The 17,359-nt window shown below is 43.0% G+C and overlaps 1 protein-coding gene across 3 annotated transcripts in view; it reads left to right on the top strand.

Annotated features, from left to right (window-relative positions):
* The window catches only part of UNC5D (unc-5 netrin receptor D), a 1,240,412-nt gene that overhangs the window by 1,095,492 nt on the left and 127,561 nt on the right, over positions 1-17,359 (top strand). For all 3 annotated transcript variants that reach the window (XM_069213807.1, XM_069213806.1, XM_069213805.1), the window contains 2 exons: positions 3,349-3,517; positions 11,708-11,935. In XM_069213807.1, the coding sequence (XP_069069908.1) occupies positions 3,349-3,517; positions 11,708-11,935 (397 nt within the window). The remainder of the gene's footprint in view (positions 1-3,348; positions 3,518-11,707; positions 11,936-17,359) is intronic.

The following is a 17,359-nucleotide window of genomic DNA, read 5'->3' as shown; positions in this document are numbered from 1 at the left end:
CTACAGGCTACATTTATTTTAAGGGACTTGACCTACTCTTGATAAAAACAAATATTTATTGTGAATTTCTAAGCGTACTTTCTGGAAGTGCTACTTTGCGATTAAAGCACCAGCGGTGTCCAATGTTTGTTAAGGAGGACGAGCTCAATTTGCTTATTTTCAGGATACCCTTTGACAGTGTAAATGATTCAGATTTGTAACAGATAACTTTAGCTCGTGCCTATAGCCTGAAAATCTTGCCTGTGTGAGGCCCTCCTAGAGCACTATTGAACACCTCGGTTGTAAAGATGCAGTACCAACAATACTTCTTCACAAAACTACTAATTTGTTTAGGCCATCCTTGGCCCCTCTTCATTTGGTTGCAGTCATATAAAGGTCCGGCTTTGGGCCTTCCATGTAAATGGCATTGAGAGATTCCTGTCTGCTCTATCAAATGTATAGATGACACTACCATTCGCTAATATTAGTATTCCAACAAAAAGGGTGTTTATATCATCAGACCAGTTTAAGTCCTGGACAAATTAGTAAGGGGCCCTTAGCCACTACTTTTCAGGGGGACCCACTGGTAAAGTGATCAAAACAGTTAAAAAACACATTGGCCCTTGAAGCCGCCCGCCACGATCTGACCGCCGGGCGGCTTCCAATGCAGCCGGACCCCCACCATGGCCATTTGGAGATCCCCAACCTAGTTTCTCCGCCGGCCCAGCGGGGATCTCGGCCGCAACACAGGAGCCGGCTCCAAATGGAGCCAGCGGTGTTGCGACTGTGCGACGGGTGCAGTTGTGATGCAGACAGTGAAAAGCTGCACAGGGCCCTGTCAGGGGGCCCTGTGACTCCCCGTACCACCAGCCTTTTCCTGGCGGTTCAAACCGCCAGGAAAAAGCTGGCGGTAGGGGGACTCGTAATCCCCTGCAGCGCTGCCCTGGCGGATTACTACCGCCGGGGTCATTGTGGCGGGAAACCGCCGGCCCTGGCGGTGCGACCGCGGCGCTTCCGGTGCGGTCGTAATGACCTGGGAAGAACCGCCAGCCTGTTGGCGGTGCTTCCGTCATAACAGCGACCACCAGGGTTGTAATGACCCCCATTGGCTCTGTCTCTCCTTCTCAATTCCCTCTTTCTCTTTCTATGTGTTAACCTCCCTCCCTCTGCGTAACTGTCCAACAGATGCTGCATCTCTCTCTCTACCTCTCTTAACTCTGCTCTCTCCCTGACTTGCTCATCCGTCTTTACTTCACACTGAATTTTTCTCTCTACCTCACACACCCTTACGTTCTTGTCTAACCCGTCTCTCTACCTGTACACTGCAATTTCTTTCTGCCTCACCTTTCTCTACTTACACTATATTTTTGCCAATCTTGTTATTAAAGCTTCCAGTTTTCAGTTTTTACTGATTTTTGTGAATAAATGCAGACAGAAGACAATGGGTTTTCTGTCTGTATCTATTTTTAGAAGTGGAAAAATACAGAAAATTGTGATTCTTGTGAGTAACTCTCCACACTATCCATCGTGAATTCCAAGACCACAGCTGAGCAGATATAAGCTTTAGGAGTTATAAAACAGGATGAGATTGATTAAATACAGGTATATGCTACCATATATTTGTATATCATTTTCACATTTAACTGTGGCTATATTGTTTTGTTATATCGGGTTGCTTAATTTGCTAAAACGCAACAGGCATCAAAGTAGGAGTGCATTCTTGTGGGTTAAATACATCTGGAAACATACCATTTAACGACTTCTTTTATTCTAAAACACAAAAAATATGGCTAAATACAAATAAGATGGGCAAAAAATAAATATGGATGAATACAGACAGAAATGTTAAAAAACAAATACCATAAAACCAGTCGCCATACTCGTTTTATCTCATCTCTCTCTGCCTCACTAATGACTTAATCTCTGTGCTTATCTCTGTATCTCTTATCTCGGCACCACTCTCTGTGACTGCCTTCTACCCCTCTTTCTCTGCCTCACCTACCTTCCTTTTCTATGTCTCTCTCGTGTAACCAACACTCTCTCTTTACCTCCCCCTCGATTTCTAGGTCTATATGAACCTACAGACCTGCCTATCTTTAGTAGTTCAAACTCACAATTTGTCTCATCTCTCATTTTAACCAACACTCCACCCCACATCACACTACCTGTCTCTGGTGACCTCACCATTTGCTTGCCTACCTTTAGTTCTCTGCCAATCTATTCACTCTCTATACTTAAAATCTCCCTACCTTACCACTCTGTCACTTTCTGCACCTCACTTCTCTGTTTACATTTCCCCTCCCTGTATTTCTCCATCTACACCACTCCTTTATTTCCTCTCTTTTACCCGTCTGCCTTTCCTGCTATATCTCACCCATCTCTACCTATCTCTCACCCTTCCTCTTCACCTCACCATTCTCCTTCTCACCTCTATCTAATTGTGTTCTCTCTGTCTCAGATCTCACAACCCCATCTCTCCCTCTATCCCCACTTTTCTCTCACTACCAAACATCTCAATTTGATGCACTATTAATTCTCTGCAGCACCTCTCTATGTTAACCTTAAGTTTATTCTTTTTTATCTAGTTTTAGTTTCCCTCATAGATATCCTTTAACCTTACGCTGGTCTTGCTATCTAACTTTCTCTGCATCTACTTGTTTTTCTCCATCTACTATTATCTCCTCTTTCTCTTTTCTCTCTTTATCCCTTTCACTATTTTAACTCAACATCTCTACCTTATCTCTCTCATGCTACCCCTTTCCCTTCCTCGCCAATCTCCCTCTATTTTATCCTCTCTCTCACACAGTAGCACACTCATCTCTGTTTTTTCTGCATGACACTTATCTCTGTATTTCTCCTCTTTTCTCTCTTCACCTCATCTCTCTTTCTACCCACACTCCTTTCTCTCTGCCCCGCCACTACTCTTGTTACTAGACCTGTCATTACATGCAATTGACGCATCCCTTTTAAGAGATGTGCATGCATCTGATTTTAATATTATGCGGAAGTCTGATGGTTGGACGCTGAATTCCACACAAAATATTGTTGTTGCAATGCAAAAGTAAGCTAAAACCCACCGCAAACACAGATTGAATCATAAGTGCTTCTTCAAGCTTTCTTAGGAGGTATTTAATGGATGAAGGTCAGCTTGTGCTTTCAGCAGTTGTGTGTGCCTCATTTCTGAAAAGGTTTAAAGTATAATTCATAGTTTAGTCTTATGAGGGCTTGAGTTACCTAAAAATGTGAAACACATTTAAAGTTGTTCCAAACAGGGGCCCCAAAAAATATGTCTTGGCTGGAGGCTCAAAAATTCTTCGCATGGCAATTAATAACAGTTTGATGTTTTTTTGTCGATGCTTCTTTTAACAGCTTACAAACAGATGGAGAAGAGGTTGCCCTTAGCCCAGAAGTAACATGCGGACCTACAGATGTGCTATTAAACTCCCCTACAGCCTTGACGATACCTCACTGTGCAGAGGTCAGTGCGGAGCATTGGAACATCCGCTTGAAAAAACGGAGCCAGCAGGGAAAATGGGAGGTAAGACGGCTAAATGAAACTACTGAATACTCGGCTGAAGACTCGGGGTGCATGCACGCAGTCCTACTGCATCTGTCAGGGCCCACCCAGAAGATATGATGTTCTTCGATACTAGTCCCGCTGTCTCCACTCACACTTATAATTCAGGATACATGTATGTACTGCTAGCCGAGTCCCTCGGTTCGGGCTGATGGTGTAAGGCGTGCACATGTGCTGCCTCCCCATCTTCTTCACTCTACAGTCCGATGGTATGCTGCACATGCAGGTGCTTCTACTCCATTTCCCTCTTTTCAGCCCGAAGATGCGGGGTCCATGTATGAGCTCCCGTCCCGTTTCTTCTTGTCCAGGCTGAACACATGTGCTCCTTTTCCTCTTATGCCTCTCTTCCAGTTCTCCCTGTCCCTGCTGAAGATATTAAGTACACGCCTGGGGTTCAACTCCTGTATGTCTAAGCTGAGCATTTTTAGGGCATTGTGCGTTTATGTAAGTTTATGATGTTTCATTGTTCACAAAAGTGCATTTTCATAGTAACATTACGAGCGCGGAGAATCCGCAGTTGGGGACAGAGAGCTGTGCATATAAAAAGATAGTCCTGTCCTCTATAGAGGCACTTTTCCTTTCTGTTGAAGGAGGCATCCCACCTTTGGCGTAGATCAGCATGTTTCTCCTTGGACCTTTAAACCGCATTTGAGGCACCCAGCTCGAATATATGATCCAGGTGCTACAGGGCTTAAGCTGTGCATCATAACTCATGGGATGGATGCAGCTCCTATATTCCAATCCTATGGCCAGGCGTAAGGATAGGCCATTACATCTCTGACTCCTACTCAGTGACAATGTGTACGAGTCAGGGTTACCACTTATCCCCTCTGTCTTGGGCCTTGGCCCTAAAAATCCCTGGAAATTAACTCAGAGCTCAGGGTCAGGACTGGGAAATCCCAGGTATCAAACACATGTGTGTTGTCTCCCTGTAAGCTGATGACATTCTTTGGATCCCACTCTGGCTTTAAGATCAGTTATACCAAGTCACTGTTGTCCCCGTTGCACAATGCCATACCAGAGCATGCAATATACCTGAATACCAGACCTCTGCCCTGTGAGCCTAATACATTTAAATACCCTTGTATACATCTCTACCATGAGTAAGAAGACCTTCTGAAGGGAAATGTAGTCTAGGCCTTTAGGTCTCTACATTCACAAGTCCTTTCCTTGACCTCTCTCCAGCGTTTGGTGGCAAGTCTCATTGCATTGTCCAAAATGATAATATCCGCCCACTCCTTTGCTTCTTTTCTATCCTTGCAATCCTTATTCTTTGAATATCTGAAGAACTAGATTGCCTTTTAATAGAATGAATTTGTGGAAAGGGTAGGTATACAGTAGAACTGCATAAACTGAGATTGCCACCATCAGAAGGCTGCATGGTGGCACCTGATGTGTCCAAGATTTATCTTTTGTCGCAGCTCCAGTGGCTGACTACGTGGCTAGCTGGGCATCATCTTGATGAAATCAAGCTCACAAGTATGAAACTATTGGATAGAACTAGACAACGGCTGTGTTCACGGTTGCACACAAATACAGCCCTGAAGTCACTGCTCCTCACTACTGCTTACAACTGCCTAAGGTGTAGTTGCCCTCGCAGACCACAAATACAATCTGACTCTCCCACAGTGCTACTCAAAGGGATTCAGATAAGGGATAGTATCCTTAAAACAAGGCAATTTGAAGAAGGCCGTCACGAACACATTTAAAATTATATTCCCAGAAGGAGATCTCCTGAGCTTTGAAGACCTATGTGCTCAAACCAGCTTGCCTACTGTTGGAGGCTGGCCTGGTGTGTGGCGGGTACCTATGGTACTTACACCTTATACCAGGTCCAGGTATCCCTTATTAGTGTAGTGTTGTCAGTGTCTAGAAGCCAGGCTCTCTAGAGATAGCTGTGGATGAACAGCCAAAGCTTATCTATGAGACATGCAAAGCTCATGCAATACCACTGTAGTCCCATTTAATATTTACACACATGAATGAAAAAACCCAGTGTTACAAAAATAAAGGTACTTTATTTTGGTGACACAAATACCAAAAATACCATAGAGACTATATTTCCTTAGGAGGTAAGAAATACACAAATTATATACACTAGTAGGCAGAAATAGGCATAAAAACAGTTAGAAAACAGTGAAATCAGTGAAAATCACAGTAGTTAGAAATGTGCCTTGGGGAAGCACAAACAATATACTAAGAAAGTGGAATGCGAAAGTCGGTCACCAACCTAGGCAAGTGTAGTGTGTAGAGGGGAGCTGGGAGAGTATTAGAAAAGCCCAATGGTACCACAACCCGCCCCAACGACCAGGAAAGCAGGAGTAAATTACAGTAACTTTCCCAGAACACACACAGAAAAGAGAAGAAGAGTTATGTAAAACCCAGAATAGACTGAAAGACACCAACAGTGGATTCCTGGACAAAAAGACCTGTGGAAGATGGGGACCAAGTCCAAGAAGCACAGAAGAGTCAAGGAAGGGCAGGGGCCACTACCAATCCGGATGAAGGTGCAAAAGGTAAACCACTGGTGAAGATGAAAAGCCAGCACTGAACCCAAGAAGACGAAGTTGGGTTCCTGGAGGGTGCAAGTGATGTCCCAAGCCGGATAGAGGATTGCAGTCGGGTTTGCGTCATCGGAGTCTGCCAACAAGCCTTGGCACACCTAAAGCTTGCGGTTAGTGGAAAATGGCACTGCCGGGGACCAGGCAGGACCAGGTGGACTCTACCCAGGAGAGGAGCCAGAGGGGGTCCTCAGCAACTCAGAGAGCCCACAGAAGACCAGGCAGCACACAGAAGTCCCACAGGACAGGGACAGGTAAGTTACAGAAGAGGCCCATGCAGCAGTATGACAAAGGCTCCCACACCGCAGGAGAACCACTCAGGAATCTGTGCATCACTGGATTGAGTGCTGGAGCTTCAAGATGTATGAAGAAGTTGGGGGAAGGTTCCCAACAAGCCTTTGCAGCTGCAAAAGATACAGTGCATGGGCGTACTGTCTTGCGTGGAGAGACAAGGTCTTACATCCTCTAAAGTTGGACAGTTGGAAGGGAGGACCGTTGGGACCACTTCAGTCTACCACCGTGATGCAGGATTCACGCAGATCAGCAGGAGGGGAGATCAACGCAGCCAGTCATCATTGCAGTTGGTGCCTGCAGAAGCAGGGGAGTGACTCCTTAACTCCAAGGGAGATTCCTTCTTCCTTCTGATGCAGGTTGAACACAGGCTGGCTTCAGAGGATGCACGACTGGGGAAATGTTGCAGTTGCTGGAAGGAGCCAGAGATACAATGTTGCAGGAGGTGTCTTGCTTCTTTGTTGGAATTTGTAGGGTCCTAAGAGTCCAGATGCAGTTTCTTTGGTCAGAAGTCAAAGTGGAGGATGTAGAGGATTCCTGCTGGAGTCTTGCAATCCAAATGTGAAGAACCACCTACAGGAGAGACTCTAAATGGCCCTGAAAGGGGATTGGTCACCTAACCTGGTAAGCACCTATCAGGAGAGGGTTCTGACGTCACCTTCTGGCACTGGCTAATCAGATGCTCCCAAAGTTCCCTGCCAACCTTGAATCCAAGAAGGCAAAACCCAGGGACCCTCTGGAGGAGGAGCTCTGAGCACCACCCCTGGGGTGGTGATGGACAGGAGAGTGGTCACTCCCCTTTCCTTTGTCCAGTTTCACGCCAGTGCAAGGACTGTGGGTCACTGAAACAGTGTAGACTGTTTTAAGCAAGGAGGACACCAAATGTACCCTTCAATGCATTTCCAGTGGTTTGGGGAGGCTACCCCTCCCAAGCCTGTAACACATATTTTCAAAGGGAGAGGGTGTAACACCCCTCTTTTAAAGGAAATCCTTTGTTCTGCCTTTCTGGGCTCAGGTTTCTCAAGCAATAGGAGGGCAGAAACATGTCTGGAAGGTGGCAGCAGCTTGGGCCGTCTGGAAACCCTCAGATGGCTGCAATGGCAATATTGGGGGTCCGCTAAGGAGCCCCCAAAGTGCATGAAGTCATACAACCAATGCTTGCAAAAGCCTTCGGGTATGAGTCCAACATGTTTGATACCAAACATGCCCTGGATCGGGGTTTCCATTATGTAGCTGGACATAGGTGGTGACCTATGTCCAATACATGCATAAAATGGTGTCCCTGCACTCACGAAGTCTGAGCAAATGGGCCTGGAGTTCGTGGAGGCACCTCTGCTAGCGAAGGGGGGCCCTCACACACAGGTACTTTGCACCCTGCCCTCTGGGCTGGAAAGCCTGCCATAGGGGAGACTTATAAGTGACCTGGTGTAGTAAAAATGGAAGCAAAAGGGTGCTTGCACCTTTACATGCAGGCTGCAATGGCAGTCCTGCAGAAGCCTTTGCATGGGCTCCCTATGGGTGGCAACATATATACTGGAGCCCATATGGATCCCCTAAAACCCCAATGCCCTGGGTACCAAGGTACCATATACTAGGGACTTATAAGGTGGAACCAGTATGCCAATTGCGGGTGAAATACAGAGCTTTGGGAGAGAGAGCATAATCACTGGGGTCCTGGTTAGCAGGATCCCACTGAACGCAGTCAAGCACACTGACATCAGGCAGAATAATGTGGTAACAATTCCAAGAAAGAGGGTAATTTCCTACACCTACTGGCAGCTACTTAATATGCAGCACTATTAAAAGGATAATAGTTATACATTGATGCGGCTGGGATCTTGAAACAGACACCAATAAACTACTACATACAGAACCACTGTAGGCCATGGCAGGTACATATTCACATGGCTATAAGATTCCACCTACCAGATCCTACTAAACTCCAAAGCACCTTAAAAACTCCATGTAAGTATCATTATGACAGATATTTGGGTGGGCTACTGAGAGGACACACACTTCAGTTGCTGCAAATAGAATTTTGGATCTCTTTCGTGGGCCAAAGGATTGGAACACTACCACCAGGTATATAGATCTTGCATTAATAGTGGCCGAGCGTGAAATTGCGATGCCCCCTTTCTCACTTGTGCTTACACACTGGAGTGCCTAGGTCATCTGGTTGGCCCATGTAAATGGTGTGGCTTTGCACAGGGAGGATCAAATAGGTCTGAGCAAACAGCCCCCAGCCATGTACTCGGATACAATAGTGTGCCATTTTATGGCATACTCCTACAGAAGAAGAGATAGCTTCTTAATCTTGAATACTTCTATGCACATACACTCAACGCTCTATGAAATGCCTTGACAATCAGTTACACCCGGAATACATTGGTCATTTTGGTTACTATCCCATGCCATGTAACCCTAGATAACCCTATGTATCTGTCTATAAACCCAGTGATGACCACTGATATACCTCATCCTCTCTACATCGAAATTCAAACCTCCCAGCAGACCACTGACCTTTTTTTAGATTTAGAACCTGACACCACCCCTGGGAAGTAACTGGAGGGGTAGATTTTTGTTCACAGTGCAAGGGCACCTGGTCGTTAGTAAGTAAACTTAGAAGGGGACACGTATAGGCTGATGAACCTTTTGGATCTCATGAAGTATCCTAGCTATGTAGTAATCAATGAACATCAATTATCAATGTAATCAATCAACAACCACTAAGAGAATCATTAAGCATGAGACAATAAATCAACAATTCATGAATAACCACAACTCAATTATACGTTTTATCAATTTTATTCCCTATTAGTTGCAATACTAGGTCATCAGTTTAGATCAAACTTCATTCAATCAACTCAGAATTAGTTCATTAATGACCACCAATAACATAATCTAATCAGAACTAGAGAAAACATATGCTCGAGTGCTTCAGCATAAGCCAACACAGATGAATATAATGACATTAATAGCAGAGTTCAGCAATCAGTCTGTCAATCGTTTGTCACTGTCAACGTCGCCCAAAGGACCCTCACCTAACCCAGATTAGCATTAAGCATGTAAGACTTCATGCAAAATAATTTAGAAAACGTGAATTTGGAAAACATCTAGCTAAGAGAAAAACTATAAAATAGTGCAGTTGATACCTAGAAGGAAAGGCATAAAAGTTAATCAGTCACGTTGTCATAGCTACCTATCCACGAAATGGATCATCAACAAAGTGAGTCTTCGTCCTCAGGTTATCAATCAGCAACGTATCAGGCTCTCAAGAGCATGAGCCCAATGACAGAATCTCGAACCGCGTCCCTTGAAGTCATCAGCATTCACCCCTCGCATCTCATGCATCTGCCTAATTTCTGAATTCTTAGCACCTTGTCATGACTTTTAATTAGAGTTTTCCAGTCCATCCCCCTAATTCCTAATTGGTCAATCAGTCCTCCATAGGTGACATTACCCAATAATTTGTATTCTACATATCTATGAGTACTAGTATTTCCTCTGTCTCAGTTCATGGATTGGTCCACTGTACGATGTCCTCATCATCCGGCTCTCCAGGTATCGTAAATGCTGCATGTTCCTCTTCAGTCAGTGCCTCTATTGTTCAAGTCCTGGGAAAGTACATTCATCCTACTCCACACATAATTGTATCAAATTATCTTCATCATCTCCTGTCCGTCGGTACATTGCAGAAAATTCTAGCTAAGCACACAGATCATGGTTGGTTCATAGGCACTAGCAACTTCTACAGCGTTCTTTTATTAATTCTACTTCTACATGAGGCCTGGCAAATAGGCCACAGCTTCGGCTAAGTTTGCTTCTGTGATATATTGCAAAACATAGGTTATACATCTCATTATGGCACATTACTACATCTTTATTACACATTTAAATTTTTTCATGCATTTTAAATTCTTTTAGTACAGGTGTGTATGAGTGGCTGACATACCCCATGGGCACATTTTCAAAAACATGTACATTAGTTTTCTCTACGATTAATTTATCTTTGAACTCTTATAAATCATAACATATACGTGTTTAATAATTTCTAATTAGCATATCTGCATCAACAACAGTAAAGCTATAAACATAATACTGTATCTGATACTTCTGTTGATAGCTTATAATGGCTAGTATGCACATCATTATCTGTATTTATTCTGTATTAATGTCCATGTTATGTTTGTTTTTTGAAAACCCTTTAATAAAATGAGTTAGAAAAATCAGACATGTCATTCGTGAAAATCTTTAGACATAACTAAATCCCTGCTGAAGGGGCTTTTGAAGACCTCGATCTCTGAGATGAAGTTTGATCAATTCACTTTCCGTCCCAGTGCCATGCACAAACCCTATTAGTCTATTAGTCAACATTAAATGTGACCTCTCCCTCCTCTGAAGCTTACTTCATACTTCACCAAAAGGGACTTCAGAACCATTGTCCAAGACTTGGTCTTCTCCCATCTACATGATTGCGATTCCCTTCTCAGGAGTCTCTGATATCCACCTGGGTCTATTTAAGTATCACCTGCATGTTCTTCCCTGACTTATGAAATGGCTAATGAAAAGCATTATGAAGACAAAGAAGAAAACAACACCCCAATCCTGATGGAAGTTTACTGTCTGCCCCCACAAGATTGCATAATTTTCAGAACACTGTCACCTACGACCCAGTAGCAACCAGCATTCAGTGTAATTTGCTGGAGAGTAATCACAACTCTTGAAGATAGCTCACCAGACTGGAAATGAAGAAGTTGAAGTAAAGATCAATAATTAGGGCCTTTCGAGTTACTCACTACATAACAAAATCCCTCCACTTTTTAAACATTTCCCTATCCATTTTAAACAGAATGTGGAAACAAATCTCTTCAAGATGTTCCTCCTCAACCATTTAAAAAAAAAACCCTCTCCTCCCTCTTCCCTTTGTGCGCACTGCCGAATCATTCCCTCCCCACTGCTTGATGGTCCTCCATCACTTGCTAAGCAGGATTTTTCCCCTACGTTCACGAACAACTTCGATGGTGAACTTTGAGTGAATCAAGAAGCTGTGAAGTTACTTTCAGTTTTCAGTCATTGATGGGTAAATGGACTCTATTACAGCTATCGTGTCTGTTTAACTTGTACAAAAATTCTACAGCACCACATGTATTAATGTATTTTATCATACTATAGTACCACATGGAATTCTTAGTGTTATGGGAGATTATTTAGCAAGTGTTGCCAGCTAAATTGGTACTGGGTGCTGTCAACATGTGGCTAACATGTAATTTTAGACTCGTTTTGCATCTTGTGTTTTCAGGAAGTTATGTCAGTTGAAGATGAAACAACTTCCTGTTACTGCCTGCTGGACCCCTATGCCTGCCATATCCTCCTCGACAGTCTCGGCACCTATGCATTGGTAGGGGAGCCACTGACAAACTGTGCAGTAAAGCATCTCAAGTTGGCTGTATTCGGTTGCCTGTCCTGTAACTCGTTGGACTACAGTGTGAGAGTCTACTGTGTGGACAATACGCCGTACGCCTTTCAGGTTAGTTTTCTGATAAACAATTCTTTCTTTTTTTCTTTTTTTCTTTTTTTCTTTTGTATTTGTTGACGGTTTTGTTTTCTCCCCTTAGTTTCTGTTGAGAAAATATTTGTGTTTTGGGTACATTTTTGGTGTCCCTATTACCTGTAGTTGGGAGCAGCATAAGGAACGGAAATAGGTAGTTATTGAAAATGACAGTTAGGTGGATGGCATCACAGTTCCATCCTTCAGCCAAAGGACCCTTATGCACATTGCAAACGTTTAATATCTCTGACCTAGAACCTCAGGAAATTCTGGGCTTTGATAAGTCGAAAAGGCATGTAGAAAAAAATTACCAATTTTAATAGATAATCAAATATTCATGTAGCACCAACATCCATCCATTATTTGTGGTGGAAATGGAATCTATCAACAAAGAATATTTCACATTAAGTAGGAAGTGCCCAACCAGTAAAGTATTATTGATGTCCTGCAATTTTGACTACGCGCAATATTTCTTTCTAGAAAAAAGAGGAGGGAGGTTCCTTTTAATGTTGTGGTGTAATTATAATATTTTAAGTGTGGTATTTCATGTTCTACTGTGTTAGTACACACTGTAGAAAGCATTGACATATATATTAACTATAACACAAATACAAAATTGCCAAGTGGTAACTGCGTAAGAAATCACTTATGAAATCCAACCACAGTGCTCTATACATGTATGAAATGATGACAATCTGGCCATGTGTGTGGAACCTGTAAGCAACTTCTAGTGGAAAAAACATGTATATTAGTTTAAACAATTGTGGCTAAAATTCAAATTGATGCTTCTGCTAGAGTACCTAATGGAGTAATTCAGTAAGAAGCTCAATCAGTCGACGTTTTAGCCTTCCTAAATGATTTGTTGGAGGACTATACACGGCACTTTGAGGAAGTAACCCTAAAGATTCAGACGTCCATTTGTGGGCTTTGTTTCAGAGGAGCCCCAATCAGGGCAGCTGTCCTGTCACATGAACTAAAGATTTGCAGGGAGTGATAGGTTCAGATGTGAATTGGGGCAAACAGATTTAAGTTAAAGACTACCTTGAGTAGATTGACGGGAGTGATGCACAGCATCTACAATTGTCTCCAGACAGACATGGAAGCGGTGATGACACAGCATGCAGAACTAAGGGCCCACTATGATCTAGTGTCATTTCTAATTATATGGCCTCCTCATTAGGAAATCCTTACCACACATTTCACATCTTAACGCTGCTATTATGAAGACCCGTAGCTGGGTCAGTAGCAAATCGTAAACCTCAGCTCAGCTCCTGGAGTAAGAGTCAGTACCTTATCAACCAATCAATCAATAACAACGAAGCTACCAGAAGTCACAAGGCAAAGAAATTCATGTCTGCCAAACTTCAGAAACACATTGTTCCACTGAGCAGATTTAACAGCCTGTGCCCCAGTGCATGGATGATTTCACATAAAATACCAGTGAGGTTAGAATTATTTATGGAAGTGGCACGGTTAACTTGTAAGCTTGAATCACAAGAATCCTGTGGTAATTGCAGTTTCATTTTAATGTTATGGTTAGTAAGATTTCTCCAGATTTTTGTCATGTGACTAAACTTATAAGCTTACCATGCGTTGTCCAATGGCGAGAAATCACTGATAGTTTCAAAGATAACACACCTTAAAGACAAGAGACTAATGATCTCAGTTATGTTGGAAGACATGTGGTTTGTATACTGATAATGTATGAACCACTGTACAGTATAAGGATATTTTCAAGTTACTGTGTAGTTCCATAACTGGATTAGATCACAGGACTTCAATTTAACTTGTAATTACCTTTTTAAAATACATCTCGGGGACGTTATTCCATGTAAACAAGTGGGATTTACCCACCCCATTATGTTCAGATAGCCCACTACTTGCTAATCTTTTGTTTGCTGGGATTTGTAATCTGCTTCTGATAGGAACACACAGGATGCCAACACACTGCAACAAAAGCATAGAGGAGATATGATAAAATTTCACCTCCTTACCTTTTTAGGTCGAGCGCGCAAGCACTTTGACCTTTAGTAAGCATTGTGGGCTTTTAACTACTCCTACCGCATACCCATCACATTCACTTGTTCATGGGCTTGCCTTTCTAAAATCCTTTGTTATCTTTGGTAAATGCTTTACGTTTGTCCCTCTTCGGGGCGATTTTGTTACCACCTTGCAGACTGCTCATGTTACATGGATAATTGCGTGTTTGCTGACATGTTTGACTTTGAGCAAACTTTTTTTTTTTTGCCTCTCCTTCCCACTCATGGCAGCCATGGCACTTTGAATCGGTTCACTTCTGTCAACTGTTTTAATTTTAATTTTCAATTTAAGTGGCAAGAAAAGTCCAGTTAGGAATCTACAATGCTAATCGCCCTAACTCGAGCAAACGCAAGACCCATTGCATTGCAAATGCTTGTTTTTATTAATGAAGACCTAGCATAGGAGTTAATTGTTGCGTCAAAAGCCCTGAAGTGTTGGAGGAGGCCTAAGGCTGCAGACATTTGTCACACCCACTCAAATGGATGCCCATTGAAGGCTTGACTGGTAATCACCTGACCCTGCCAGTCCCAGCCCTTAACCCTTGGGTCCTTAGGAGCAATATTGATTCAGGAAGCAAGAGGAGAGCAGGCCTCCGTGTCCTTTTTGGCACACCAGTGACAGGAGCAGATACCTGCAGGTCACCATATCCTTGTCAACACTGATATTGTAGCTTGAAAGCTGGTGATGCTGCCGATAAATGTAAGAGAACTCTTCACCCCTACTGTAGGTGTGGCCCCGCAGAGGGAAGGAGAAGAGTCCTCAAACCTGAATGTAGCATAGTGATTTTATGACTCACTTGTAATACGTTATTACAAGCGAAATGTGTTTTGTTCTTCTAACAGGCTCCGGTGTTGTCAAAAACCACATGTTGTAATTAAATATAGCTACGAACCCTGAATTCTGCTTGTTAGTTGTGTTGGTTATGGAACTGTATATGCTATTTGCTAACTGAATGTGCCATTACTCATGAAATGCTTTATCCCCAAACTCATTATGTGCTGGAAGCCAGAGAACATCTTTGCCATTAGTTTATATGATCTCAAATGTAGACAGATTATGAGTGACCTGGCAACATATCTCTAGAATAATGAAGCCTGGTAGGAAACATAAATGATTGACCTATGTGGACAATGACTCAACAACAGTATTTTTTTCTGATTCTGCAAACAGATTGATAACATACCACGATGGCATGTTTGCTCCCCTAAGTGCTGTAATCCCATTGCAAACCAGGTGCTTACAAAACTGATGACTTTAATGTCTTAAGTTGCCCAGTGATGTTCACGATATAAAGAAGACATTGAGAAGATTTGCAGTAAAGTCAGGGATCCCTTGAGCGAACATTTATCAGTGTTATAAAATGGCCAAAAATGACTTCAAACTACATTAGAACTGTTTTAGAAAAATCTAAAATCTTGGATGACAGCTAAATCCGAGTGCAGTTGCAGTTAGTTCTCCATTAAACTCTTAGATAGTAGTATGTTACAGTGCTTGTCGCTGTCTGTGCTTTGTTATAGAAGAGGTTTTCTGCACAATGTCAAAAAATCCATTTCTATCATGGATAACACAATTGACTTTGTCCAATATGCTGTGGGCTTTCTTCCACTTGCTTTCCATGGTTTGCTCCTTTCTGCACGGGGAAAGTTTGTCACCAAGCCAATTATTTAATTAGTTATCCATCATTTTTCGTTTAGTAGCCCAGAGGGGAGAAGTAGTCTAAAGCGACCATGACCTTTGAGTAGTAATGATTGAATGTTCTACATGGGAGAAACGCTGTACTGCAATGAATAAATAGGGTTCCATTTTACAAACATAACTAACTTCAGAATACCAATCGGTTTAGGCGGAGGTATTATTATTGGGGTGGTGAAGAAGTTGAGAAGAACAAAGTTGCCCTAGTTTCAAAAGAGAAACGGAATGACGTGATTGGTTTGAAGTGTGTGACAAGCCTAAAGCCTAGTAAAAAAGGTACAGAAAAATAAACCCAATATGGTTGCAGGCATTAGTATACTGATGCACCGGCGTCACAGGCCCATATCTACAAGGCCATGACAGGGCACTTTGCGTGACCTTTCATGGCCTTGTAGATATGGCGTGAGGCAACGCTGCACAAATCGCAGTGCTGCCTTACTTTGCATCAAAGAGGCGGCCAATGGGTGTTGCAGTAAGTGTTTCCAGGCAACACCCATGGATTTTGACACATTCCAATATTTACAAGATTTTGGAAACCTGGGAATGAGCCAAAAGCCTACGTCACACCAGGGGTGGCATAAGGGAAGTGCAACAAGGGGAAGTAACTTTATTTCTCCACATTTCTTCCTCCTTCAATGTGTGCTGCATTTTGCAGCACACATTGAAAGAGGAAAACACGTCTTGTGATTGTTTTTGGGCAGGAAGATGTCCCTTTCTGCACAAAAACAATCTTCCCCGCAACACAGGCAACCTTGCACCATGGTGCAAGGGTGCCTTCATTGGCGCATGGCAGCAATTTGTGTGTCAGCCCGGGGGAAAAGAACAAGAATGCACTGTATCTTGTAGATTTAAAATTCAGGTCTCTTGTTTTGACGCAGGGCAGGGCAGCGCAGCAAGAAGGCTTGCATTACTACCCTGCGCCAAAACGTTGTAAATGAGGCCCGATCCTCTGAGAGCACCTGATCTGAATTTCAAAAGTTCCCTGAGAAACAGTATACACTCATGACCCGTTCCCTGAGAAACAGTATACACTCATGACCGTTTTTTACCTGCTCGCGACACCTTTGACTACAGAATGGCCTACAAATGTTGTGTCCCCTTCGGTATTGCACACCTTTGATAATATCATAGTGGTGCACATTTTGAGTACAAACAATATAAGAAATGTATTTCCTCATCTGCAAGGTGGAATAGGCTCCTTGCAAATGTGGGACTGTATTTGCTTGTGTGCCTCCACCATGTTACGCAGGAAGGAAGACATGGAAACAGGTTGCTAGGAGGCAAACTGGAAGCTACGTAAAAAGTGTCCTTTTATGTTGAGCAGAGAGAACCACAGAGACACCTCAGTGGCCTTCTCAGAATGGTGCGATTGCCAACAGCACCCCTTCATGGGAGGTCTTAGCTCATCACCCATGGCAAGCTGGGACTGCTTGCACTGAATGACAGAGTGTGAAGTGAACAGCAGTTTTGTCTTTCATTGCTCTCTACTGTCGAGCTTGTGTTCTAACTCCAGGAATTAGCGCAAGCACTAGAAAGATGAAGGACCATATTTATACTTTTTTAGCGCTGCATTTGCATCATTTTTTGACGCAAAAGAGGCGCAAACTTATAAAATACAATTGTATTTTGTAAGTTTGCGCCGACTTTACGTCAAAAAGCGGCGCAAATGCG

Source organism: Pleurodeles waltl, chromosome 11, assembly GCF_031143425.1.
Source record: "Pleurodeles waltl isolate 20211129_DDA chromosome 11, aPleWal1.hap1.20221129, whole genome shotgun sequence".
In the NCBI taxonomy this organism is placed as follows: domain Eukaryota; kingdom Metazoa; phylum Chordata; class Amphibia; order Caudata; family Salamandridae; genus Pleurodeles; species Pleurodeles waltl.
The sequence above is the reverse complement of the archived record's forward strand: the minus strand, read 5'-3'. Positions and strand labels throughout refer to the sequence as shown.